Source organism: Mytilus galloprovincialis, chromosome 13 (genome assembly GCF_965363235.1).
Source record: "Mytilus galloprovincialis chromosome 13, xbMytGall1.hap1.1, whole genome shotgun sequence".
NCBI classification, from domain to species: Eukaryota; Metazoa; Mollusca; class Bivalvia; order Mytilida; family Mytilidae; genus Mytilus; species Mytilus galloprovincialis.
Window position 1 is genome coordinate 55,057,585 of NC_134850.1, and position 27,441 is coordinate 55,085,025.

Below are 27,441 nucleotides of genomic sequence, written 5' to 3' on the forward strand. Positions count from 1 at the left end.
ACATCACTATCAAACAAACAACATAACTTATAATGTTAAGCTAAACATTTTCCCCGAAAAGACACAGTACTTATAGTTTACATTCATTAAACTATCAGGAACTATATTTATAGACAACCAATATACGAGTGACCAAACAGGTCGTTTTTGAAGGAAACAAATATCATTTCTTGTTTTTTCTTTAAAGATTTGTTAATGAACTAAAGCAATCTTTTGCAACACATACATGTAACTATCTTTTTCAAATGCCGCTCTGATATATTTGTCACTGGACATGAAGCAGCTATATGTAATAAAAATTGTTCATCAATGCCTTGTAGTATTAATTGATTTATTGAGAAACATATTACTAATGTCAGGTTATACTTGTTAAAAACAAGTATATGACTAAGAAGTGTAAGAAGACTTAAAATAAAGATAGGAAGGGTACAGCATCAGTTAGAGGGCCTGCAGTTAAAGGTCTTTGTGTCCATCACAAATTTTAGTGTGGTGAACTTTTAGTTTCAACTTATATCTTAAGTTACACTAGTCAGTTCGTTTTTAACTTTAGGACGACACCTTTATATAAAGATTTTTTTTCTCTTACTACAAAAAGGTGTGGTTTATGACCAAGGATTGCGAAATTTCTGAGAATGTATCGCGCAGTCATTATTTAGGTGCATCATTCGGTAGCTAAGTAGACATGTCGATGGGAAGCACAACTGTGCTACACTGACTGTATCTGTAAAGATTATATGCGCAAAATGTCAATAGAGTTACGTCCCTGCTAAACTGAAGTCTGTAGGTTTCAGCTCTGGAGTTCCCAGTGAAGACATATTTGTGTTGGGTTTTTTTTTTTTGGGGGGGGGGGGGGGAACACACATTAAAGATTTACAGTTACTAAATAAAACAAGAGTTGAAATCTGTAGTACATCTTAACACAAACTCGTGTGCTTACTAAATATTACACTGTTTGTTGTTATGATTTGAGTTTTAAATGAAAACCTGTGACTGAAGAATATATATTTTTTTTAAACAGTTACAACAACTCAATCCAAGTAAAAGTACTGGATTGAATGGAATACCATCAAGGTTTAAAAGAGATGGCTCAAGTATTTTAGCAAAGCCAATTACTTATATAGTTAACTTGTCAATAACTTCAGGCATAGTACCTGATGAGATGAAAACAGCTAAAGTGTGTCCTATCTTGTCAATAACTTCAGGCAAAGTACCTGAGGAGTTGAAAACAGCTAGAGTGTGTACTATATTTAAGAAAAATAGTAGACTGGATGTCGGAAATTATCGACCAGTTAGTATTTTAATTGTAGTATCCAAAATTGATGAAAGATTTGTATATTCACAACTTGAAAAATATCTGGTGGAAAATGATCTACTTTATAATTTACAATCTGGTTTCAAATCTGCTTATTCTACAGATACATGTCTTATTTATTTGCTAGATCATATTAAAAATGAAACTGCTAAGGGACTTAATACTGGAATGATAATGTTACATGTACAAAAAGCCTTTGACACTGTCGACCATCTTATATTGTGTAACAAACTACAAAAAATGGGTGTCAAACGTACTAAATGGTTTGAATTTATATTTATGTAATAGACAACAAAAAGTTAGTATAAATGGTACTGAATCTGATTTAACATATATTACACTTAGAGTACCACAAGGGAGTATTTTAGGACCACTTTTATTCCTTATATTATGTTAATGACATGTCTATATGTATTAGTAAAGACTGTAAAATGTTATTATATGCAGATGATAGTACCATACTATACTCTCATTAGAACCCAGAAGTTATATCTGAGAAACTGGGTAAGGAACTTGAGTCTTGTAGCAAATGGCTGATTGATAATAAATTATCACTTCATTTGGGGAAACAGAGACTATTTTGTTTGGGTTCACACGTAAATTATCTAAAATCCGTAACTTTGATGTTACTTTTAATAATGACACAATTTCCTGACAAAATTGTGTGAAATATTTAGGCCTTAACATAGATAATTCTCTTTCAGGAGAATTTTTTTTAAATAATATTATTCAAAAGATAAATTCAAGATTGAAGCTCCTATACAGACAGGCAAAATGTTTTTTATGGTTTTTTTTGGAAAAAAAAGTTTGTTTCCATTTTTTGAAGAAAAAAATAATTTGTTTTTGATTCTGAGAAAAAAAAATGTTTGTTTCACCCTCAGCTGCCACTATATGTAATGCTAAAATTGAAAGAAAAAAAATGTTTTCGACTTGTCGCGAAAAAAATAGATTGTTTTTCGCCGCAGGCGAAAAAAAAAATTTGTCCAGAAAAAAAAACCATAGCCCCCCCCCACCCCCCCCCCCGCCCCCCCCCCCCCAGAAAATCAAATGGTTGCTGCCTAAGGATACTGCACTCATAATAATGCCAAAATATTTTACCATGTATGTGTTAGTATTGTCTTTATGTATCGTATATATTGTGTATTGTAATTGTAAATATGCTTGATATTTTATTGAGTAAAATATTATTATTATTATCATTATTTTTATTGGATGTTTCTATAGATTATTTTGGAGGTCAGGTCACATGGTTATTAATGCTTGTACACAAATATATATGTAAAAAATGAATGATTGGTTGAATTCCAGTGATCGCTATTTTCTAATATGCAATAAAATGTTATGTGAAATTTTGGCCTATAGTACTGGACAGAATAAAAATTTGCTAATCCCAAGTAATTTTTTATTTGAAACAGAGATAAATTCTGCCCAGTTATTTAAAAAGTGCAAATTTAACAAAGAGTAAAAGGTGATAGTCAATGGTGGTATTACACCTTTATACATCAGATAAAAGGAAAAAACTACAAAGTTCATTTATCAATCAAACGACCGTTTATTTATGATAATTCTAAAGTACAATTGCATATACACTTTTAACAGGGTTTGACAGAGATGTGAATTGTAAAAAAAAAAACCACAATCATGTTTTGGACAAAATGTTTGTCCTGTGGCTAGTATGCCTTTATAGAAGATTTCATTGTTTTGATTATTTGATGTCGTTATTCGATTTTTATATAAAAAGTTAAAAATCGGCCTTCTGCGCTTTCATAGGTTATTATGATATTTTGACATTTGAAAAGTGATATATTCTACCATTGTTTATGTCATATGTCCCGTTGACATATGATTGATAAGACGTAGAAATAGACATCGTTTTCGCCGTCACAGCTTCCAAACTTAATTTTAGAGACTTTATTTTAAATTTGCATAGCAATTCAATTATTTTTAGGAATTATAGACAGTTGCTATTATCATCTTTTATGCTATTATATTTTAACATAATGATCCTCATAATTATTTGGTACATGTATTTAAGAGGGTCTGGAGTGGGTTTAGAGAGTAGAGGGTCTGGAGTTGGTTTAGAGAGTAGAGGGTCTGGAGTGGGTTTAGAGAGTAGAGGGTCTGGAGTGGGTTTAGAGAGTAGAGGGTCTGGAGTGGGTTTAGAGAGTAGAAGGTCTGGAGTGGGTTTAGAGAGTAGAGGGTCTGGAGTGGGTTTAGAGAGTAGAAGGTCTGGAGTGGGTTTAGAGAGTAGAGGGTCTGCAGTTGGTTTAGAGAGTAGAGGGTCTGGAGTGGGTTTAGAGAGTAGAGGGTATGCAGTGGGTTTAGAGAGTAGACGGTCTGGAGTGGGTTTAGAGAGTAGAAGGTCTGGAGTGGGTTTAGAGAGTAGAGGGTCTGCAGTGGGTTTACAGAGTAAAGAATAGTAATCCAATGCAGCAGAAAAAATGGTAAAAAATAAAGAATAGTTAAAAACCAGCCCCCAAAAAATAAAGAATAGGGAAAAACCAGCCCCAAAAAATAAAGAATAGGGAAAAACCAGCCCCAAAAAATAAAGAATAGGGAAAAACCAGCCCCAAAAAATAAAGAATAGGGAAAAACCAGCCCCCAAAAAATAAAGAATAGGGAAAAACTAGCCCCAAAAAATAAAGAATAGTGATAAACCAGCCCCAAAAATAAAGAATAGTGAAAAACCAGCCCCAAAAAATAAAGAATTGTGAAAAACCAGCCCCAAAAAATAAAGAATAGTGAAAAATCAGCCCCAAAAAATAAAGAATAGTGAAAAACCAGCCCCAAAAAATGAAGAATAGTGAAAAACCAGCCCTAAAAAATAAAGAATAGTGAAAAACCAGCCCTAAAAAATAAAGAATAGTGAAAAACCAGCCCCAAAAATAAAGAATAGTGAAAAACCAGCCCCAAAAAATAAAGAAAAGTGAAAAATGAACCCCTTAAAAATAAAGAATAGAGAATAATGGGACGCTAAAATATAAAGAATTGAACATAATAGAGATATTTTTTAATAATGAAAGGTTAAAAATGGCTTATAAATAAAGAATGTAAAATTGAAACCCTCATCTGAAAAAAAAATCTAAATAATGTAGCATCTGATATTTTTTTATATCCAAATATCAACAATAAGATACATTGTATATAAGATACATTGTATGGGTATCAATTATAATCACCCCCCCCCTTAAAAAACAAACACAACCAAAACAACAACAAACAAAATGATTACAAACACCATCTTATACAATAAATGATATAATAAATTTCACATGAAGAGGGTAGTCTATGTGGAAAGAATATGAGTGTGAACACGACGCAAACGACTAATTTCGGCCACCAACTTAATAAAGCACTATCAGTAAAAGCCCTGATAACATAATTAAACCTTTTAAGTCTGTTATCACTACCAAATATTGACACACTAACGTCAAATTCGGGTAGATATAGTAGTACATTGACTTTCGTGCATTAGTAACCCATTTATAATTTAGTTTTCTCTCTAAGATAAACACATATCGATAAAAAGCAAAGAAATCAGAATTGATAAGTTATGTTTCCAATATATGAAAAAGTAAATCGTCAAAACATTTTTTTAAAAAGAAAATCAGGTGATTTAATAGTCCAAACAAAACACTTGCACTGTGAACTAAACTCTTAATCTTTGTTCAACACAAAGTCCCTCTTATATTTAGGTCACGAAACAAACACATGGGAGTAAGTTGTACGACAAGATATCTAGGTATGTAGTGTAGTTTTGCAACTTTTCTTGTAAAAAAAATCATCAAAATTCAAATCAAGTCAATTCTTACTGTTAGTAAGATGCCTTCTCCGTCTACAACACACAGTAAAAGGTTGTTTAGTTTGTTATCTCGACACACTTTTTCGGTTATCTATCGTAATTGTTTTTCAACGAAATCGTTCAAGTATCAATGGGTAGATTTGAATATTTAGGAATGGTTCGATTTTGTCATATTGGTGACATAATTGATTTCATATTGCAATCTTTTTGATATAGGCCGTAATATTCCTTGCATGCAAACGCAGGTAACCTTTAAACAATCGTTAATAAGTTATCCCTATAAATGCTATCATGGAATACTATTACAAGTAGATAAGTATTGTTTATACATGTATATAGGTACGAAAAAAAGGTATTTTATTATGAATATCTATGTGTATTGATAACTTGGAAATGTATTATATATTTTGTATCATTATATTTGTTTAGTATTTTGACAAAGTTCTTGGAAATACATGTATACAAAATATGTACATTGTCTTTTCACTTCTTACTACATTTGTATAAACTTCAAGATTTACCTGTAACTTTTTAAAATTCTTACTACATTTGTATAAACTTCAAGATTTACCTGTAACTTTTTAAAACCGTTTTTTTTTCTAAAGTGAATATTTTCGAAGGGTTAGATATTTTGCAGTGGTGACTTGCCATGGCTTTGCTTGCTTTTTGGCCTTGAATGTTTGTCCCTAATATTTTATTAACTGTGCATTTGCATTCAGATATCGCAGATCAAATTTATTCGTTTATAGTGTATTAATGTACGTTTTTTGATTGAGTTAGGCCTGCCAATTGATATTTTATCGTGTGTTTTGCTATGTTGTGATGTTATGCTATTGTTTCAGAACAAGGGAGAAGGTTTGGGTCCATTAAAACGTTTAATCCCGCCGCTGCAAATGTTTGCACCTGTCCTAAGTCAGGAATCTGATGTACAGTAGTTGTCGTTAGTTTATGTAGTTTATACGTGTTTCTCGTTTTTTTTATCTTATATAAATTAGACCGTTGGTTTTCCCGTTTGAATGGTTTTACACTAGTAATTTTGGGGGCCTTTATAGCTTGTTGTTCGGTGTGAGCCAAGGCTCCGTGTTGAAGGCCGTACATTGACCTATAATGGTTTACTTTTTTAAATTGTTATTTGGATGGAGAGTTGTCTCATTGGCACTCACACCACATCTTCCTATATCTATATACATTGTCGGAATATATAAAATGCATTTCTACGAGATTTAGAAACAGGACAAAAAGCAGGCTCGATGACCTTCCTCCTGTTTCGTAGCGACTACAATTACATTTTATATTTCCCACAATGTTCATATATTGTTTAAATTCTGTAATTTATACCCGGTACATAGGCGTTAGTTTTTTTTTAAATCCAAATCATTGAATTTTGATTTTTGTAAGAAATTGACATTAGTTGAAACGCGGACCACGAAGAGAACACCATCATGAACAGAAAGGAATATCCATACTACCGCTTAATCAACATGAAAGTGGGTAACAGGATACTACTAGTTACATAGTGTGTTAGTGACCTAATACGATATATTTGTACGGGGTTAGTAAATTCCATATAGAGTGAGAGCGAAGCTCGAACCCCATATGAAATTTACTTACCCCGTATTTATCGTATTAGGTTACCAGCACATTATGTAACGAATTTATTTTACCGACTATCTTTCTTTGTTGAATCTCGACTAGAGTTGTCTCATTTACAATTATACCAGGTATTTATATCAAAATATGCAAATCTACAACTTTACAAAATGTTCAATACATTTAGGCGACAAATAGTGTCAAAGTCAACATGCAACACATATTTTGTGTACCAAATTGAAAAATAAATGTTAATGTCAACATGACAAGTGTGATAATTTCATCACAACTACTTCTTGATGGTCAGGTTGTGTATAACAGTTACATTGCCATAGAAGATCTGACTCTGAGGTTTTGTCGACTGCATACATGTGGTTGTTTGTCTGTATTGGATGGGTTTCGGCCCGTTGTCATCAAAGTCTTTCGATTCTGCCGAGACGGCTTTACAGTTTGCGTTACTGTCATTAAATGGAGAATCCTTCACAATATCAAACGTTTTACTGTGCGGAGGAGACTTAAGGTATCTGTTAATGCCATGCCTGATGGACTCCAGTGACGATGCTTTGTGTTGTTCACCATCCCCTTTCCGTAGGTCGACATAAAATAATGACACAGAGTCTCATTCTGTCGGACACAATCAAACTTTTCAGTCATCATCTTGTTCTTTCTTCTGAAGATATTCCCGGAGTATATTTGCACACTTTCTGTTTGCTTTCAGTGTATTTTCGGCATTCACATTCAATCTTTTTGCATCAATTTCTTTATTTGTTGTGCTTTCAAAATGTTTCGTACCTCTCGTCGACGCCATGTTTACTATAGACAGGGACGTAACTCCACTACTAATCGTGTATGGAATAAGCCCCGCCCCCTACTAACCTAATATTGAATATACACGGTTTGCACGCGGACACTTTTAACCAATCATATTCCTAGAAATGTATAAGAGGTAAGATAATTTTTTTGTACATGCTTAAATACCTGTTATTCACACAATAGTCTGCTGATTGAAGGGTTATATTAAGTAACCGCAGAAATAACACAAGAAGGGAAGATTCAATATGCACATATAAAGTTTCGGGATATTTATTTATAATTATTGTACACTAGTTCAAAAAGTTTCAGAGTTTATTGCAAACGGAAGTCATATATGACGCAAGGTCTGGTTAGCCGTCCCGAGCACCTAAGAATATAACCCGATAACTAGTTGCTCGTGACATTGCTAATTGATAAAGTGAACATAGTAACTTATGTTGAAAAAACAAGTGTACTATTTAAGCTGCCTTGTTACGTTTGTCAATGTCTCAGTTTTGGAAGTCTGTATTTATTTCATGTGAATTAAAAAAAAATCTTAAGATGCGTTACTGTTTGAAATAATTTAATTGTTCTAGAGATCACTTGCAGCAGATCACTTTTGAATTGTTATGGTATATTTTAAGTGCCTTGTATTTGTGATACGTTTTAGTTTTATCTTTGATAAAAAAAAAAGAAGGACACGAATTGTTGAAATAAATTTTAATCCAAGGTAAAGTCAAACAGAACTTTTTTTTTAAACTTTTGGATTGTCCACACAAAATGAAATGAAATCAGGATAACCAATAACTCTGTAAATGCATAAGAACTCAGAGTCAAACTGACAAGTTTTTTGTCGGACAGACAACATCAGACCTTTGTATACCCTTAATGTTGTAATGCTTCGGTGGTGTAGCTGTTTGTACTCATCCAAATTAAATGGGCATGCACACATGTAAATGTTAGACATATAGGTACATTTTTTTTAATAAGAAAGTATTCTATGGCATTTCTCTTCCTGAGATACACGACTTTGATTTGCATACAATTTATGATGACTAAACCTGATCAAATCTATTTGAATAATTATACGTTACCCAACAAGTTCGGGCAAGACAAATCTTAAAGATAATTTCTCAAGGTTTTCGTCATTTGGGTGATTATTGTTGGTGGGCTGATGTTTGCTTGTCTGCTATTCATTGATAATGCGGTTGGATTCAGGGACTTAGAACTATTCGCACGGTGTTAATGCATGTTAATTGTGGACTTAATATGATGACCTGAAGATGTTTGTTTAAGGTAGCGCATATCTTATATACCGCTCATGTGTATCCCCTTAAACTCATTTTTTCATCTATCTTTAAACATTTACTTTCATGAAAAGAAGTAGAACGTAGAAATATCGACTGTTAAATATTAGGAGAGAAAAAGGAAAAATAGTAAAAATTTGCTTAGTAAAGATTAGAAGGATCAGTTTTTTGTTTGTTCAACAGGAACAAAAACATATGGGTTTTTATGCAAATTAACCAAATTCAATCAAAAGTGTACATCTCAAATGATAAAAAATAGTGTTTCTTTTCTTACACTTTCTATTATATAAAAGACTATTTTTTCAATTTTCATAAGCTGAACCTTGTAACAACGTTTCTTGAAGAACATTACTTAGTGTTCGCGCTTCTGACATATATGCCTGTTTATTTTGTGGCTTTTTATTTCATAACCTCGATCTCAAATTAAAAAATACGCATCCATATGATAACTCTTAGTACTTATTCTCACTTCAGTCTATCGTTGTCAATTTCTTGAAAGCTTCCTAGTGTTATACTTCAATCAACACATGATAAAAAAAAAAAAACCAGAAAAAAACGACATAAGAATTGGTATTAGTCGTTTATGAATTGATACATTATCAAATTAAGATAGGAAGCAAGGACGTCTAAAGATTTGATTTAAGTATGTAAATCCACTGCACCCAAACCACGACTTTTATGAATGATATATGAGTCGTTGTAACAAGTTTTAGCGATAAATCCAGATATCTTGCTATGAAATCATAGTAAGATAACTTACAAGTGCTTCCGGTAAAAACCTTGATAATTACTTATCTCTCAATATGGGATTTCAACAGATTGTAAAAGATGTTAGTTTACAAACAATCCTAACATTGTATTTGGTCATTTTTCTTTGATAAAAAAGTATCGAAAGCCTAACGTTTTTAGACAAATAAACAAGTTAGGAGGTGTGGTATCTAAAGCCTAACGTTTTTAGATCAGTATCCTCGTAAACAAGTTAGGAGGTGGGGTATGATTATAAACTGATCAACATTCCAACAAAGATTGAGAGATTAAGGGGATTAACATTGAACGGTAACTTTTCCGCCTTCAACATGAGATAAATATAGGCCGTTATCTTAGGGAATTGCATTAATGAAAAAAAGCAACAAAGGACATCGCGGGACTATATGGCCATGTCTTGCTGCAAGCACATACAGAATTAAGTGGGATTGGTATAATGTGTGCTATTACATGTACATGGTTTATCACTGTATCTGAAAGTTAACTGAAAAACAAATACAATCTTAATGTTAAACATGTTAAATGTATAGGCATGTTAAATTCTCTAGAATAGTGTTAATCTAAATAAAAAAATTTCTGTTCGACCAAAGCGCCTTTGAACCTTGAAAGTACCTTGATTCAATTGTTCTTATCCAAAATGAACAAAATCTTTTGGCACTTCATAGAAGGCTATTTTTTATATAGTCAAGGTCGACTTCAAAGAGGTCTATTTGATAATTCAAGGTCGATACAAATGCATATCCTTACCTTGAACCTATTGATAAAGCTATTTATCAAAATGAATTATCGTAAGTAACGTATACAGAACACCATAAGATGTAGTTGTGCGTTCAGTGCATAGCCTTGAAAATATTCTTCGAAACTATACGAATGTTGTCAACGTGCACACATAACAGATCGGTTAATCGGATCGTTAACATTTATTTTAAGATATGTTGAGAATTAATTCTTTAATTAATTAATTTCTCTGTGTTTCTATTAAGTTACATATTTATTTATATTTCTATTTATTCATTTGTTTATATACTTTTTTATTCATTTATATTTAGTTTTGTTTTCCCTTTTTTATTGATTTAATTTGTTCTATATCCATTGCATCGCTAGAATTTTATAATGTCTAGCGCTTTTAAAGTGATTGAATATTCGAATGTCTGCAATAGCTTTTGACAACGAGTAAAATGGCTAAGTAACTTAATTCAAATGATTATATAACGTATGAGGTTATTTATATATTTATTAGAATTTTTATTTTACAGGCGACTGTTGAAGAATTGGATTTTTGACAATGAAGTCTGTTTTGCCGATTGTAACAATTCTATGTATGTTAAGTGTCAGCCCCTGCAAGAGTCAGTTGAGTCTAGCTGGTGTCGACATTGCTGGTATACTCAGTAACTTGACCATAGAGCAAAAGGCTGGTTTTTTAATAAGTTTTATAGAAAATCCACCATTATTCGATAAACTTGAAAATGTTTTTACTGCCGGTTATGAACTATTTCATAAGGAACCAACGTTTGAACCAGATATATTAACCAATCTTATAGAATGGACGTTAGATGAACTACCATTTTTATTGCAGAATCAAACATTTAAGGACAGTTTGCATATTATTGTTGGAGATATGAACAAAGCGAATCTAACAATTTTAAATACGACAAACGAATTTACAATTATGAATGGAATATTTGCACAAATGGACTGGTTTTCTATAATAGGTAAAATTGGAGCAAGAATTGTCCAACCTTGGCTGATAAAACATGGAGTCGATAAGAACATTGTAAAGGCTGTCATACCAAAAATTCTTCAAGAGGGAGAGGTTCTAATTAAGACTTATCTGCCTTCATTACTACCGGGCTTAATAAGGGAATTTAATAAGTTTGAAGCAGATTCAACGGCAGTTACGCCGACTCTGGTTGCGTCCAATACTACCTTAACCCTTGAACTGCCTTTAATAGCATTCCTCCATAACAATACAATAACCCGAAACGACAAAAAGTTACTATTATTTCATTATATAACAAATCATTCAGCGATGTTTCCGAAATTGGAACGCCTCCTTCTATCAGCAGTCCCTTTACTCAGCGAAGCCCCGACTATTCGAGATGAAATATTACCCGTCTTACTTACTTGGGGTCTTGGTACTATCCAAAAACTTTTACACAGTGAAATGTTCAAGAACAGTTTCCATTATTTCGTGACGAAAATTAACCAAGCCAACTTAACTGGGTTAAATATTTCGAACGAATACGAGTTCATGAATGGCGTTTTCAACCAGATAGACTGGTGGGATACAATTGGTAAGATTGCGTCTGAATTTGCTGTTCCTTTGTCTACCAGCGTTGGTATGCATCCATCCGTGTCGGCAAGTATCATCCCGCAGTTAATCAATGAGCTGACAGATTTACTTAAACAGAACGGAGGGAAACTAGCGCAAGCACTAATAGAGGAAATGAATAAAGCTGATATAGCTAAATTAGAAAGAGTTAATTATACAAGAAGCTTTATTTTTAATTTTCTACAAAACCTTGTTCTACAGGATGTTCTTCCCGATATGCTTTCCAAACCAACATGGAAAGCGCTGGTGTCTGCAGCAGTTAAAATTCTTCCAGTACAACAAAAGCTGTCTGTAGTCACGTGGTTTTTGTCTCATAATGTGCAGTTGTTTGTTCAACTTGAAGATATTCTTTTATCAGCTCTGCCTATTCTTGTTCCGATTTCGCATCTAAAACCTGAAATTAGGCAGCATCTTGTACCTTGGGCATTAGAGCACATTCCTGATTTTCTCGATAGCAAATTATTTCAGAATGCTGTCGATATAATGGTGTCTGAAGTTAACAGTGTGAATACGTCAAGTTTTAACCAAACAAATGACGACATGTACATTAATGAGTTGCTATCTGGGTTAGACACAGTTCGTCTGATACGAAGAATTGCAACGGAAGTAGCCTTACCACTGTCGATGCAGTCTGGCCTGAAACCGGAAGTTGCAACATATATGATTCCTGTAGTCATGCAAATACTAGAACAAGTAACAAAGACTGATCTAGCAAACGGATTGAAAATACTTATAACTGAAATGAACCGTGTAAATTTGACTGACTTGGATGTACGAGATCCGAAAAGTTTTGTTCAAGGATATGTTAAAAAATTAAATATGAGAAATATATTAACTGGAATACTGGCTCAGCCGCATATTAGTGGCTTTTTGGTTTCTACCTTGTTAAAATCACCACAAATAGCTCTGGACATTGGAAAGATTTTACTTTCATCATTCAGTCCAAGCGACATTCTTTCCCTGCCAGCAGATGCCACACTTACGTCAACGCAAAAATGTTATACTGGTTTCATTGATTTTATTGAAAATCTACTGAATGGAAATAAATCCGCCATAAAAAGTAAGTACACATTGTATTGTTTAATTAAATATATTAATCATGAAAAATTATTATAATAATAATTATGGAACCAGTTTTAAAGAAACGCAAATAAGACTTATGTGTTCATCATTTTGTTTTAGTGTTTGATGCTTTTGGAAAGCCACCAACAGGTACATTAGACGGCAACCTGCATTTCATTGGTTCATACGACGAGTGTTTAGGAGTAAGTCAGATGCCATCAGCACCTGCCACAAGATACTGCAGAGCCACATTCAAACTGCCGGAAACACTTATCAACCAGACAATGGGACATATAGTAAGTTCTATAATGAATTAAGATCATAATTCTGACATATCAGTGATCATAAACCTTAAAACTAAGTCCTTATAAAATCCATTTCCCAATCATACCAGTGATCATAAAACTTTACCTTCGGAATTCTTTTTAATTTCAATAAAGCATAAGTGGATGAACGAAAGTCACGTGAAAGAGCAAATACATGTAGCTAATTAACGTAACTTAAACAAAAGGATAACACAATAACAACAACAAAAATTGTGAAGAAAATTAATATTAAAACATAAATACAAAACAAATAAATAGAAGTAAAACTATTTTACAGATTTTTCTATTTTATATAAGCACAAAAATTAAGCTTAAAGTCATATCCTGCTTATACAAATTCAATCAGCCCTATACTCAACTATATTACAAATGACAAATGGATCCTGGTTTACTCGTTGTGTTGAAGATCTATTGATGTCCTTGGGCTATTTCTGCTCCTTGGTCGGGTTGCTGTCTTTTTTACACACTATGTCCGTTTCCATTCTCTATTCTAATGCATATTAAATTTTGTTTCTTGGGATATTTATTCCGAAAATAATCCGCATTACCAATTTCACCAGTGTGCAATATTATTGTTATGCGTTTACTTTTCCACATTGGCTAGAGGTATAGGGGGAGGGTTGAGATCTCACAAACATGTTTAACCCCGCCGCATTTTTGCGCCTGTCCCAAGTCAGGAGCCTCTGGCCTTTGTTGGTCTTGTATTGTTTTAATTTTAGTTTCTTGTGTACAATTTGAAAATTAGTATGGCGTACATTATCACTGAACTAGTATATATTTGTTTGGGGGCCGGCTGAGGGACTCCTCCGGGTGCGGGAGTTTCTCACTGCATTGAAGACCTGTTGGTGACCTTCTGCTGTTGTTTTTTTTCTATAGTCGGGTTGTTGTCTCTTTGCACATTCCCCATTTCCATTCTCAATTTTATTAATATAAAAGGATCGTTAGAGATCCGAAATTGAAAATTCTCGATTCAGTATCTGATTTTGAATTTCGAACTTTAAGTTTCGAATAACGAATTTGAAACTTCATATATTGAATTGTGAATTAATTTCTAAATTCGAATTTTGAATTTATGATCATTCTAGGCTCAGTTGTTGTTTTGTACTATTATAGGAAACATTTGGTGTACCCGTAGCTTTAACCTGGGGTATGTGTCTCGATTCCCAATGCCATTCTGAAGATATACCTGTATTATTCAGGCTAGGTATGTTTACATATAATAGAGCAATATGTTTGTAAAATGTATTTGTATATAAAGATATCACTTCCTTTTATAATCGTATTTACCACGAAACTGATTGAAATGGACGAGAAAGAACAGTATGGATATCATATCTGTAATCAGATAGTTTTTATCGTGAAAATTAGATTCAAAACATTAACTATTTCAGTGGAAAACAGCATAACACACAGCTTACGCTTACATTTCAAACAAAAGTTTTTCTTTCACCTTTTTGAATGTGTTAAAATCAGTCTGAACTATTTTTGATACTTGTAAGTTTATTACAATATCAGAAAGTAAAATTGAAAATAAAATAAATGCGTTACAATTTTACTTTAAAATATCATACATTTAATAAATAATGTTGATATTTTATAGGCATGCTTCAGATGTTCAATTTGACTCCGGACAGTGTTGTTTGTAGTGGTGAAAAGCCTGACTTCTCCACGGACACTCCAGCAATCTCAATTTTGTAAGACTTTATAATTTCAGAAATAGTATGTATAAGTTAATTGCACAAAGCAATCGCTTATATAATTGTTAATGCCGTTTGTCATCTAAGTGAACTCTAATTGTCAGTTGCGTTGTATGTCTGTGGTGTACTATGCATATATTTACAGTTTTGGCTGCTCAATCTCAATGATTGTCCCATTAACCTTTTATGCCTGTTGGGGTTGCTCACCCAATTTTTTTGTCAATATAACGGCACTATAAACAACTGTTATATAGGAGGTTTTGTTAGCTATAAAACCAGGTTTAAACCTCTATTTTCAATGGAAAACACAACATGTAGATGACAGTTGGGTTTCACTCATTCCATTGGTTGGAAATGCTAGATTTTGTTAGTATTTATGGACCTGTTTGAATTTGAAGTGTAGAACAGTATTTTCGTTATTCCTTTTGAATCACGTAGAGCATAGGAGAAGAACCACGCTTCTCTGTATCCCCCTTTTTAATCATAATGGTGGATATGTGTAAGCCTACGTTTTTTTGTTGTACCAAAGATTGAGGTGAAATAGTATCTGGTTAATATATCGAGACCCACTTTAATCCTAACTGTTTCTCAACTGCTAGTTGACTTTTTACTTTTTTCTTGAATGCGTGGCTGACTCATGGATTTATGCTCTCAATCTTTTTATTATATATTTTCTGAAGTATTGTTAATTTTTTGTTTTGGTCAATCACAATCCTACAAGTTATTCATACAAGTGAGACATTCAGCTAGCTATACAACCAGGTTTAATCCACAATTTTCTACATACGGTAAGGCCTGTAAAAAGTCATGAATATGACAGTTGTCTTCCATTCATTTATTTTGTTTGAGCTTTTGATTTTGCCATTTTTTAAGCGCTGTTCCATTTAAAATTTTCATTAGAATTCGGCATTTTTATTATTCGACGTTTCGATTCAAACATATGTCTCTAACAATATTTTGATCGTATGATATGTCATATTCGAAGCCCTTCTTCAACCTTTACAAATGTTTCCGCGATGTTATTTTTAAATGGTTTATAAGTGCATTTTATGAGCACCAATTTTTAAACTTTCTATTTTTGTGATTATTGTGATGCATGATATTTCAAACTATTTTTTTTTTAATTCCAGGAAAATTTAATTTGTATCCATATAAGATCAATGCAACACAAAATAAAATAAACAGTGAGTTTTTCCCCTCTTTACCTGAATTTTTTATAAATCTTTTGACACTTCAGAGCTATCATGGTTGTTATCGTTGGAATCGTGGTGTTAGCAACAGTGTTTAATGAATGTTATGGAAAGTTGTCAGAAAAATCTGAGGAGAAACGGAACAGTAAAAATATTTATACAAACCCTTCATTCCTTGGTGAAAATGGAACAGCTTTACATTTGATGCCAGGTGAACTGAAAAATGGTTCTTTTAAAAGGTCATTAGAGGAAAACGAACAAACACACGACGTTTCTGACATTGATGATGATGAAGTAGGTGAGGTATTTAAAATAAACAGTTTAAATGATGAATAAAAATAACGCTCATAAAACACAATCATCAAAAGAACAAGAATGTCCACCTTTTGAAATGAATTTGAAAAAATACATTAGGGTACCTAGCTGCTTCTGAGTTTCAAACAACTTCAAAATGGTCATCGCGTCGTCCGTTGTGGTCAAGCTAGCTTTGCAAGTTTACTCGCAACTACTAAAATAATGTTCATGAAAGAATATTGTTACATGTTGAAACGTTCGTTTTTCCTTTGAGAGGAATTTTGGGGTTTCAGTAGTAGAAGTGTGGTTAGGTTGTTTGTTTCAAAGGAATAATATAGGAGTTATACCAACAAATTCGTGTTTCTAAAAATAGTAATTGAATAGGACAAAGATGTGAAATAGAGCCTTATTCATTATAGTCATATATTTGTCTGATGTTGCATTACACTATTTCAATTTCTTGTACAACAAGAACTTTCTTTCGTCTTAATTTGCGTTTCTACAGAATGTTAAGAATCAGGAAAAACTTTTAAAGATTGTAAGCTTTAACCGTATGCAACGCAGGAATTTCGATTTTAATTGATCTACTAGTATTTAATTGATATTTAAAAAGACCTACCAGTGTCCCTGTCAAAATTGATAAATTGATAGTTGCGTCATACATACATATAATGTTATCTCAAAATTCAGCATACTCAACAATAAAAAGCAGTAAGACACAGTAAAAAGATGAATTGTGAAGAATATATTTTTTTTAATTTTTCGTTTGATGTACTTTCAGGTATTTTAAGCCGGATTTTAGGATCATTTTCAATAACTAGTAATGTAAGGACATTAGCATCATTTGATAGAGATCCGGATGAAATATCATGTCTTTACGGTATTCGATTCCTAACAGCTTTATGGATATGTATTGGAAATGCTTACCTATATAATGCCATATGGCCTCGAGTAGCCGGATCAGATGGTTCTGTTATTTGTAAGTACGCAATACAACCTTTACATTCACTTATTTTGAAATTCACATAAACAAAGCAGGTCTTTATTGGTTTGTTACATTTTGTTAAATGCTACAGTTATATTCGTCAGTAAAACTTATTTTATTTTAATTTTCAGTTACTTTTAATTTAGTTTTTGTATTACCAACACTAAAAAACATTGTTTTATCGTTTTTAGCAAACCAAATGCCAGCTGTTAGTTTGTTGAAAAGATTTACCTTCCAGTTTGTTTTCTCAGGAGTATTTGCTACGGACACGTTTCTTGTGATCAGGTGAGAAACGTAGACATTTTTGTGAAAATTTTAAAAATAGTTATCAAAGGTACCAAGATTATAATGTAGTACGCCAGACGCGCGTTTCGTCTACATAAGACTCATCAGTGACGCTCATATCAAACTAGTTATAAACCAAACAAATGCAAAGTTGAAGAGCATTGTGTGAGTCTTGTGAAGATGAGATATTCACCTGGTGTACAAAATTAACAAAATTGGAATATCGGATAAACTTTGTTGTTAAACGCTATTACAAACATATGACTTGTACAAGACTCAGATAATTTGTATTGTTGATGAGTTAAGGTACATGTAGTTCATTCTGTATGTATCACCGCCAAGTAGTCGAAACTTTAGTGGGGACAGTATACAATTACCTTTTAAAAATTGAAAACATTAAGTTAAACTAAGTTTTCTATCAGCTGACATGTTCAAAAATTTAAATCACGAACATACCGAACGCCGAGGAAAATTCAAAACGAAAAGTCTTTAAAACAAATGCTCAAACACATCAAACAAATGGATAACAACAGTCATATTCCTTAATCGATACAGACATTTTCTTATTTAGAAAGTGGTGAATTAAACCTGGTTTTATAGCTAACTAAACCTCTCACATGCATGACAGTCGCATAACATTGTGTATAACGTAGATGATTTAGGCTATTCTGTAAGTATATGAAGAATACGTTTGTTTGTTATGTTTGTCTTTATTTGTGGGCCGATGTTTCTCTCAATAATATGACTTTGACATTGCTAACAAAGTTTATTGTAGAAATAAATAAAAATGCTGACGTCCCAGTCGTCCTATTTACCCCTCATAAAGGCAAAGTCAGACTAATTTTAAACAAAAGTATTACTAATATGATTTGTTTGCGCTTTATTTGATTCGGACAAAGATTAGTCTACCTAAATCTAGGTATATTCTTGATTTTTTACAATGTCCACCTTTATGATATTCTGGATTCTGGTCTTGTTGAAATAATATCTGTCTTAGTGATAAAAAGTGTATGTTAAAAAACTCGTATTTGCTTAATATGAGTTATTACATTAAAAATTCACATGAAATAGTTTTGCTTTCGTGTACCTTTACTTATAACATATCAAGATATTTGTATTGCACTTAACTTAATCGTATTACAAATCTGTGTGTTTGCAGTGGATTTATTGTTACTACCAAACTATTATCAACAATGGTCAGAGATGAAAAAATGAAGATTACTGGCATCCTTGGTTTCTACGCCCGAAGATACATCAGGTATTTGCTTTAAAGATTTTACACTTATTTTAAACAGGGCAAACTTATGACAGATTAAATTGTACATTGGGTATCATATATTGATTTTCCAGCAGTTATCTTTTAAACACTTTTCGGTGTGAATAAAAGGAAATGTAGGAAATACCAAAATCAGACAGCAACCCATCGACAAAAGTATACACGCCTAATTCCAAAATATTAGAATAATACGACCTTTTAACATACGGAAAGCGAGGGTTGATTTTTATTCCTTTGAAAACATCGTGATGCAATGATTCTTGAAAAATGCAGAGACCAACGTTACGAAACTACACAATGAATAAAAGTTTGAAATAGTAAAACTGAAACTGTCGCTATTAATATGTTTTTCTTCTTATCAATTTAGAATAAATCAAAATCTAATGTCAAAGCCAGAATTGTTACTTGTTCATGTACATGTAGTTTCTTAAATTTCAAACTCACAGGGATAAACAAAATGTAAGTACCTATCAATCTAGAAAAGGTTTTTTAAGGGTTCAGAAAGACATCGTTAATATATATTTTAATGTTAGAAAAGAGGATATATATATATAAACGTTCTAAGTGCTTTCGTGAATGGTTTGAACTATTGTACCAATAATGTTCTACGTCAGTACAATTTGAGTACAGTAACAAATCGTTCTACAGGTGTACATAAACATGATAAATATTCAATTGATAACTGATGACTACTAATATCTTATCATTCCATCAGACTAAAAAATTACATAGTCTAAAGAAAGCATTTATAGGGATGTTTGTTTTGTATTCATAAATGAATCGCTGATCAAATGCGTAATTCAAAAGTAAACAATACTCTTATCAGATTAAAAATATCAAGTATTTGGATTCATGAGTTATTAAATCATAGTATTCATATGTACTCCATGTAAAAAAAAACGGCTTTGATTTCAGGTTAACACCCGTGTACATAATAATTCTGATGAGTTATGCGTTTTTATATGCATACATTGGTGATGGTCCGACATGGCCTAAAAATATAGGTCTTGCTGACAGCTGCAGACAACGTTGGTGGTATCATTTACTGTATGTTAATAATCTAGTTGACGTTGATGGACACACAATTTTTCAACAGGTTTGTTTGTGCATCGATATTGTTTAAACCATACAAATATAGTGACTAGGAGAATAGAACGGTTGATTCATGTAAAAGTTTGAAACTACAATAGAATGAACATGTATTCGTTTAGTGTTATGACAGGGTAAAACAATAAAGCAAAGATCAACAAAGGTAAAACAAATATATATGTGTATATTTGTGTCATTTGGTCTCTTGTAGTGCGGTTGGCAATCATAACACATCTTATTATTCCTATATATGTGTATTTTTTGTGTCATGTGGTCTGTTGTATTGCGGTTGGCAATCATAACACATCTTCTTATTCGGAATCCTATATATGCATTTTTAAGTATAAAAAGAGTGGCAATAGTTATTAAAGGGATATTCACACTCATTAGTCGAAGACAAAGTAACAATGTCATGACAAAATAATTAACGAAAAACGACGAAGAAATAAACAAACACAGATCTCAATTTTTAAAACCAAAGACAGAGCAACACAAACACAATCAAAGACAGGTGCTCCGGACGGGTAAGCAATCCTGTTGAGATAATCAATGCACAGTGAAGAAACGAGCAATGACATATATTTGTTAGAGTTGACGGCAATGTTCAATTTATGTACGATTATGACGATCATAGAACATAATTCTTACAAATGCAAGAACATTTCTTTTGGATAGTTTTCTGCATTTCCCTTTTTGCTTATGATTGTCAAACAATGGTGTATGTATAATGACATGTTATTGTAAATTTTTGACATTCCGTTTTCTGTTATTACAGTGTATGCCATGGTCTTGGTTTAATGCTGTAGTTATGCAACTTAATATTATAACACCTATACTCATCATATTATTCCTCATGTAAGTTCCAGTTTATATTTTAAAAAATTTTTAAAAACAGACATGTAGTGTAATTTGACTGAAGTATAATGCAATATTTATTGCTTTTGTGGTGTACAAATCGATTGATTATTTTAAACGTCTTCATGATGCTTGTTTCATGCTACAGTAGAAACAAAATATTCAATTCAAATCTCAGCATCATTATATGCATATTAATGAATTCTTTGTTTTTCTTAAAGTTTGTACAATTTCTAATTCAATTGATGATTAAAAAAAATCATGTAAAGCCTCATTGATATCGTTGCTTGATGACGAATTCAACGGTCGGAATTTCATTTGTATTGTATGATAATTTTGTTTTAAAAATAAACTTCATTATCATTCTAAAAATAAGACAAATCTATCATTTCTCCAATTTTCCATACTGTTTTAAGTATTTATTTTAATTACTTTACAACAGCTCGCATCGACTTGGTTTTATCGTAGCAATCCTACTTATGACAGGTGGAATTACTGCGACTGGTGTAAAGGAACATAGATACGGCGGAGATCTTCTTAGGTATTTACGTGATGTTTGTAGATTTCGTTAGTCTTTTTCTTATAAGAGTGTATCTATTTTTACAGATTGCAGATCTCAGTTCCACAGGAAGTTAGATTGTAGTTGGTGAAGTTGTGATTTAATTCGAAATTGTTCCTATCATTTTTTATGTATAATTTTGTTGAAACAGGTTGTTTTATACTTTATTCAGATAGATCAAACATACAAATATTTGAGAGAATAAAAGAATACGAAAAACACAATAATCATCTTGTATTGCGCATTTAATTTTGATGTCAAAGGAATTAACGCATAAGTTTCCACTTTACACACATATATTGCGGTTAATGCAAAAGGAAATATTTCAATAATTTACGAGGGTTTGTTTATCGGCATTTTGATCTTATTTCAAATTAGAGCAAAATAAACGGTATCAAATGCAATACAAATGCAGCAACCCAATTTCAAAACAGTACATGTATATGGGTCGTCGAAATCAATCATGTTCATACATTAATTATGTTTGCAATTTTACTGGGAATCGGTTATATTAAAGCCCCCCCCCCCCCTACTCTTTTGTTTTCGTATCCCATATTTGATTATTGAAAAATTGCACTATTACATTATCATCTATGTTATTCAATAATCAAATACTGTATTACAGTGCTGTAACAGATCATGGGAACTACTGGAATTATATATTTACCGCTCCATGGTGCCGTGTAGGAACTTACTGTGTTGGTGTTATGCTGGCGTATGTTATGTTCATCAAGCGACGAGCAAAACTTGATGTGGTTTGTATATCTAATGCTCAACAATGTTCAATGGTAAAATGTTGATATGAATTACATAACAAGTATAAATTCTCTTGACACTATTTTATATTCGAATATATCTGTAAGATTGTGTATGAACAAATAACGTGGGTGGGAAAGAAGCAGAAAAATTATTATTACAAGAATAAAAAATGAAAATGAAATAAATAACGAAATAAATTGTGGTCAGTGCATTACAAGCTTAAGTGATGGATATATTTTAATCGGTATGCTATATTTATGACATCAAACCAAAATTAAAAAAAAGTGTAGTCAATTTAAAACTGCAGGATACAATGACAAATAAACGCATCAGTAGTAAGGCGGTGTAAAAAAGTCAAATTGAAAAAAGATTGATGGATTGAACTATATTGAATGGCTATCCATACCTCCCACTCAATTACAATTTCAACAAATAACGCTAAAATGACAACTCTATGTGACAGAAATACAGCACAATCCTTTCCTAATTCTCTGTTCTCTGTTTAGAAAGTTTCAATAAAATCCTATAGAAACAGCAACTGAATCTGTTCATGTAAGGTGTATAGATTGGAATGTTTCAGATTTTGTAATGATGAGCCTTTTCTACCAGATTATACGATTAGTGTTTTACTCATTGTTGAAGACAGTAACATGACCTATATTATATAAATCTATTTTTTGAGATTATACAGGATGGTTGTCTTTTTGTAATTATAACATATATCCTTATTTTATGACATTTTTAAGTAATAATTTAAAATTAAATGCAGTCTTTATTTTCTTGGTAGTTGGTAGCTGTGATTGGTTGGATTGTTTCCATATTGTTAGGAGTATTTATCTTATTTGTATCATATCTGAAATATATGGAAAATGCACCAACGTGGACATTCCCCGAACAAGCAGCTTATGAATCACTAAGTCATCTTGCATGGGCCTGCTGTATTGCCTGGGTTATTTATTCATGTCATCATTATAGAGGAGGTTAGTTACACCATTTAAATTCTATGTAGTATTCAGTATACAGGTCAAGGTATGAAACTCAAACGATTCAAAATGCTTAGTTCTTAGTTGACTCTTAAATCGTTTTTTAATACGAGTTAAATACCTTAAAAGAAGACTACGTGTTCAATGCATTCTGATCCACTGTTAAAACTAATAAATCGAATTGCCCAAAAAATCTTTTGAGTTTTGAACTTACAACATTTAACTACTATTGTCCCTTATTTATTGTCCTTAATTTTGAAAGCTCTATTTGGTTTTCATGAATATGGTAATGCAAATGTACTGTATACCTCTGTTTAGGATTTAATATATCATATTTTGATATACCTCTTATCATAGCCCTGCATTCCTATGTAAGTGTTTGCGACAGTTAAGCACGTGATGAATTACTTCTTGAAAATAATTATACTTAAATATAATGTACTACAAAATACAAAGAATATTTGTATTATAGAAAAATATTCCCTTTCAAATAATAAAGGCTAAACAAATTGGAACTCGCAAGCTAGACACAGAAAACAGAAAAAAAAGAGCGACGCAGTTATAACCAAAATGTACGCTTGAACTTTATGGGGATTATTATTCGTTTCGACGTCACCGAACAATCGGTTCCAATTGGGACGTAATACTATATGCATTGTGATAATATAGGAGATTTTCGGGAAAGTCCAATAATTCGATAGTCGTCTATTTATGATATGCATAATATATTCTACATCCTAGTTACCTTCCCAAACTATTTATAATGTACCAGTCTTTATTATTTTGGAATGTCGAATGCAGTTTAATCCTGTACAGTTTGTTTATTATTTCCTATTTCCAAAACTATCTAAAATAATAAAATTCAACCTGTTTTGTTTTTTTATATTTTTCAGGAATGATTAACACAATGTTATCATGGAGAGGATTTATTCCACTATCCAAATTATCATATACCATCTACTTACTAAACCCCGTTGTAATAGCCGTATACATTATGTCAAGGAAGAGCTTATTATATGTAGATGATCTTGATATGGTAAGTCGACAATGTTTTTTGTTTAACATGTAAAAAATCTTCAGTTTTTTAAATGAAAAAAGTCCGATCGACATATTGTACAAGAGATAATTCAACTTATGTAATTTTATATTAGGTTTATAGTATGCCATCGCGTGTCTTTAATCGTTTACCGTTGGTTTCATTTGAAGTAGATACTTTGATAGACTATGAAGGGTTGGCTTTGCCATGTGATCGAAACACGTAAGCTCTTGCTTGTTGATATTTTTGTCATTGATATTGCTATTTTCATTTTTACGCTTCAGGTTAAAGTTTTGGTTAAAATTTTTGTCTAGGTAGTCTTTGATGAAGTTGAAGTCCATTCAACTTGAAACTTAGTACATTATGTTCTCTATGATATGATCTTTCCAAATTAGAGATTTTCCCCCATTTTCACGGTCCATTGAACATTGAAAATGATAGTGCGTATGGGGCATCGGTGTACTTGGGACACATTCTTGTTTTATCAATTGTTGAAAATAAAGAATTAGTATCAGAATGCCCTCAAGTAACATTAACTTATTTGATGTGTTACCTCTTCAGAAACAATATTACAAAATTGACAAATTTAAGACTGTACACTGTAATATAAGAGCATACACGTTTTAGATTTTGTTCATTTTCATATTCGGAACAAAAACTGTATTGATTTGTTTTTTTTTTCAGGCTTTCCTTATAGTTGGATATTTTGTGGTCACAATCATTGGAGCCTCTGTGATATCCGTGTTCTTTGAAAGACCATTCATTGCTTTAGAGAAGGCATTCAGCCGAAGCTCAAATGCCAAAATTGAACTAGGCAAAGATGTGTAACTCTTACTATCCTAGCAATTCTCATTCCATTTAACTTTGATGAACAAATACTGATAACTGACTTTAACTTGTATAAGTAGAAAGCAAGCGATGTGCCAAAAAACTCATAATTATGAATGTGCCGTATTTGATACTTTGTTTAATATTCAATTCCTTGATAAAGAACATATTGGTGTCGCATGCTAGTTCAGCACTTATTGACATATGTATACGTTGAAAACGAAATCAAAACATGAACAAGAACTGTAAGATGTCAACATGCATTTAATGTGTGTAATAAGTCTAAATTGAATGCCATTCTAGTCATTAAAAACAATTTAATGATTGTAAGTTATTCATTGTTATCGTGTTAAAACATATGACAATTCGATTTGTACAGTAATGATGTTTAAAAAATAATGGTTATTTTAAGAAATAATAACATTATTATCACTTAATGTTTGTTAAAGGTTACTTAAGTTAGACTTCATTTTTTACGAAAGACAGTCTGCTTATATTTAAGGCTACAAAACAACTATCATTACACCTTATATTGTTGAATTCATTAACCCGTTTTTTAAACGACAGGTATTGCGCCAAAGCAAATATTTTTTTTATATTATTATGAGTTTCATCATTCTGAATACATTTAATGCAATGTCTAGTATTACTAGTATTGTTTGCATGTGATTTTCGTAGATAAATAATTTTATTTTCATTTTTTACAGTTTAACTCTTTGCTTGAATCTAAATATGTAGTTCTTTGTAATTTTGTAATAAATTTAGTTTTGGTTCGGACATCAAATCTTATTTATTGCATATTGAATTAGAAAATGAGATATGAGTGCAAATATGACAAATCTCCATCCAAGTCGCAATGTGTAAAAAGCGATTTGGCTCAAAACAAACAGTAATCCATAAAGGGTCCCAAAATGACAAGTGTAAGAAGTAAATCACCAAAATACTGAACTCCGAGTAAAATTCAAAAGAGTTCCTAATCAAATGGCAAAAGCAAATGATAAAACACATCAAACAAATGGACAACAAGGGTCATATTCCTGACTTGTAAAATATTTCAAATAGGAAAACTCTAATCTATAATTAAACGAGAAACGAAAAGAACCACATCTACACACCACGTCTACACACCACATCTACACACGACAACCACTGAGCAACATGTTTGTTTGCTAATAAAGTATAACCGGTATTTGCTTTTAATCATATATTTACGGTTATTTACAACTTTGTCATTTGTCTTTTGATTTGAAACTTAGCAACATTCATTTAAACCTGAAATGTTCAAGGATGCTAGATAAAACTAGCCAGCGTTAAAAATATGACGTGTTTCATTACACTATAAAGATTACTAAATAAATTCAAGACGTACACATACCGATTGAGATTATTCACAGTTAGAGAGTTTCAAAGCTATTTCTAAGTCAAATGGTTCCCTTAGTTATCATATTTCAAATATGCTATGTTGAAAATATAAAATATTGACGTTGCAGATGAAGCTTTTCCCCTAAGGTCTCATAAAGCTTTCCAAACAATTGCCTTTGTATAAAGTATATGTCAAATACGTGTATATGGACTGAATAAATAAATTAAAGGCCTATTGAAACACACAAACTATTTCATTTCATAAGATTGTAAATAGACAGAAAACGTTAAAATAGCTGTGCATTATAAACAATTTCTCATCATTTCACTAAAACAAATCGACAATCAATGCAATCAGACAATCAGATATTGAAATAAGCAGATGAAATATAAAAATTATTACTTTTAATTGCTAGTATTTAGAGTTCTGTTCTGGTATCTTCTCATAGAATTACGATTCATAATGAAAACTTTCAAGTAATGACTTGCTGTCAAAATCGCTTATGATTCCATAAAATATCAATATTGGAAGTTCAGAATGTATTTCATCAGTTGTTAACATCCTTGTCTTTTGATCTCTGGTGTCATATTGACAATACTTGTTTTCAAGTGAAAGATTAAGAGAAGTTTTAAAATAGCTTTTAGTATGGGTGAATGATTTTTTCTATTTGTTGTTAATGGCTTTGAACTATGTTTGTAACTGCTAGTACTCTCAGATCTGTACTTGGTGTCTTTTTGGAAGGAATGTATGAATACCCTGCTACGTTTGTATCATTGAATGTGATTATACAAACACGTTCGAACACTCATCACCTAGTTAACACAAATTTTGTATTTTCCATGGCCATGCACATTTTTTTCGGAGTAAACCTCTATACTTGAGTTCAATTTCCGCTCGAACACTCATCACCTAGTTAACACCAATTTTGTATTTTCCATGACCATGCACATTTTT

At 32.0% G+C, this 27,441-nt stretch overlaps 1 protein-coding gene across 4 annotated transcripts; it reads left to right on the forward strand.

Annotated features, from left to right (window-relative positions):
• The first annotated feature begins 4,986 nt into the window (after positions 1–4,986).
• LOC143057211 (O-acyltransferase like protein-like) lies at positions 4,987–25,823 on the forward strand. 4 transcript variants are annotated; one of them, XM_076230465.1, is made up of 16 exons: positions 4,987–5,054; positions 10,825–12,960; positions 13,083–13,258; positions 14,402–14,492; positions 14,889–14,982; positions 16,223–16,473; positions 17,251–17,448; positions 17,646–17,739; positions 18,899–18,997; positions 19,931–20,111; positions 20,880–20,959; positions 21,402–21,500; positions 22,144–22,273; positions 23,065–23,257; positions 24,154–24,296; positions 24,981–25,823. In XM_076230465.1, exons 2-16 carry the CDS (start codon positions 10,854–10,856, stop codon positions 25,122–25,124), a joined length of 4,080 nt encoding a protein of 1,359 aa, XP_076086580.1. In that variant the 5' UTR covers positions 4,987–5,054; positions 10,825–10,853; the 3' UTR covers positions 25,125–25,823. The 4 variants fall into 4 exon arrangements, with proteins under 4 accessions (XP_076086580.1, XP_076086582.1, XP_076086581.1 ...); XM_076230467.1 differs by lacking the exon at positions 4,987–5,054 and adding an exon at positions 5,253–5,359; XM_076230466.1 differs by lacking the exon at positions 4,987–5,054 and adding an exon at positions 8,773–8,792.
• The last annotated feature ends 1,618 nt before the right edge of the window (positions 25,824–27,441 follow it).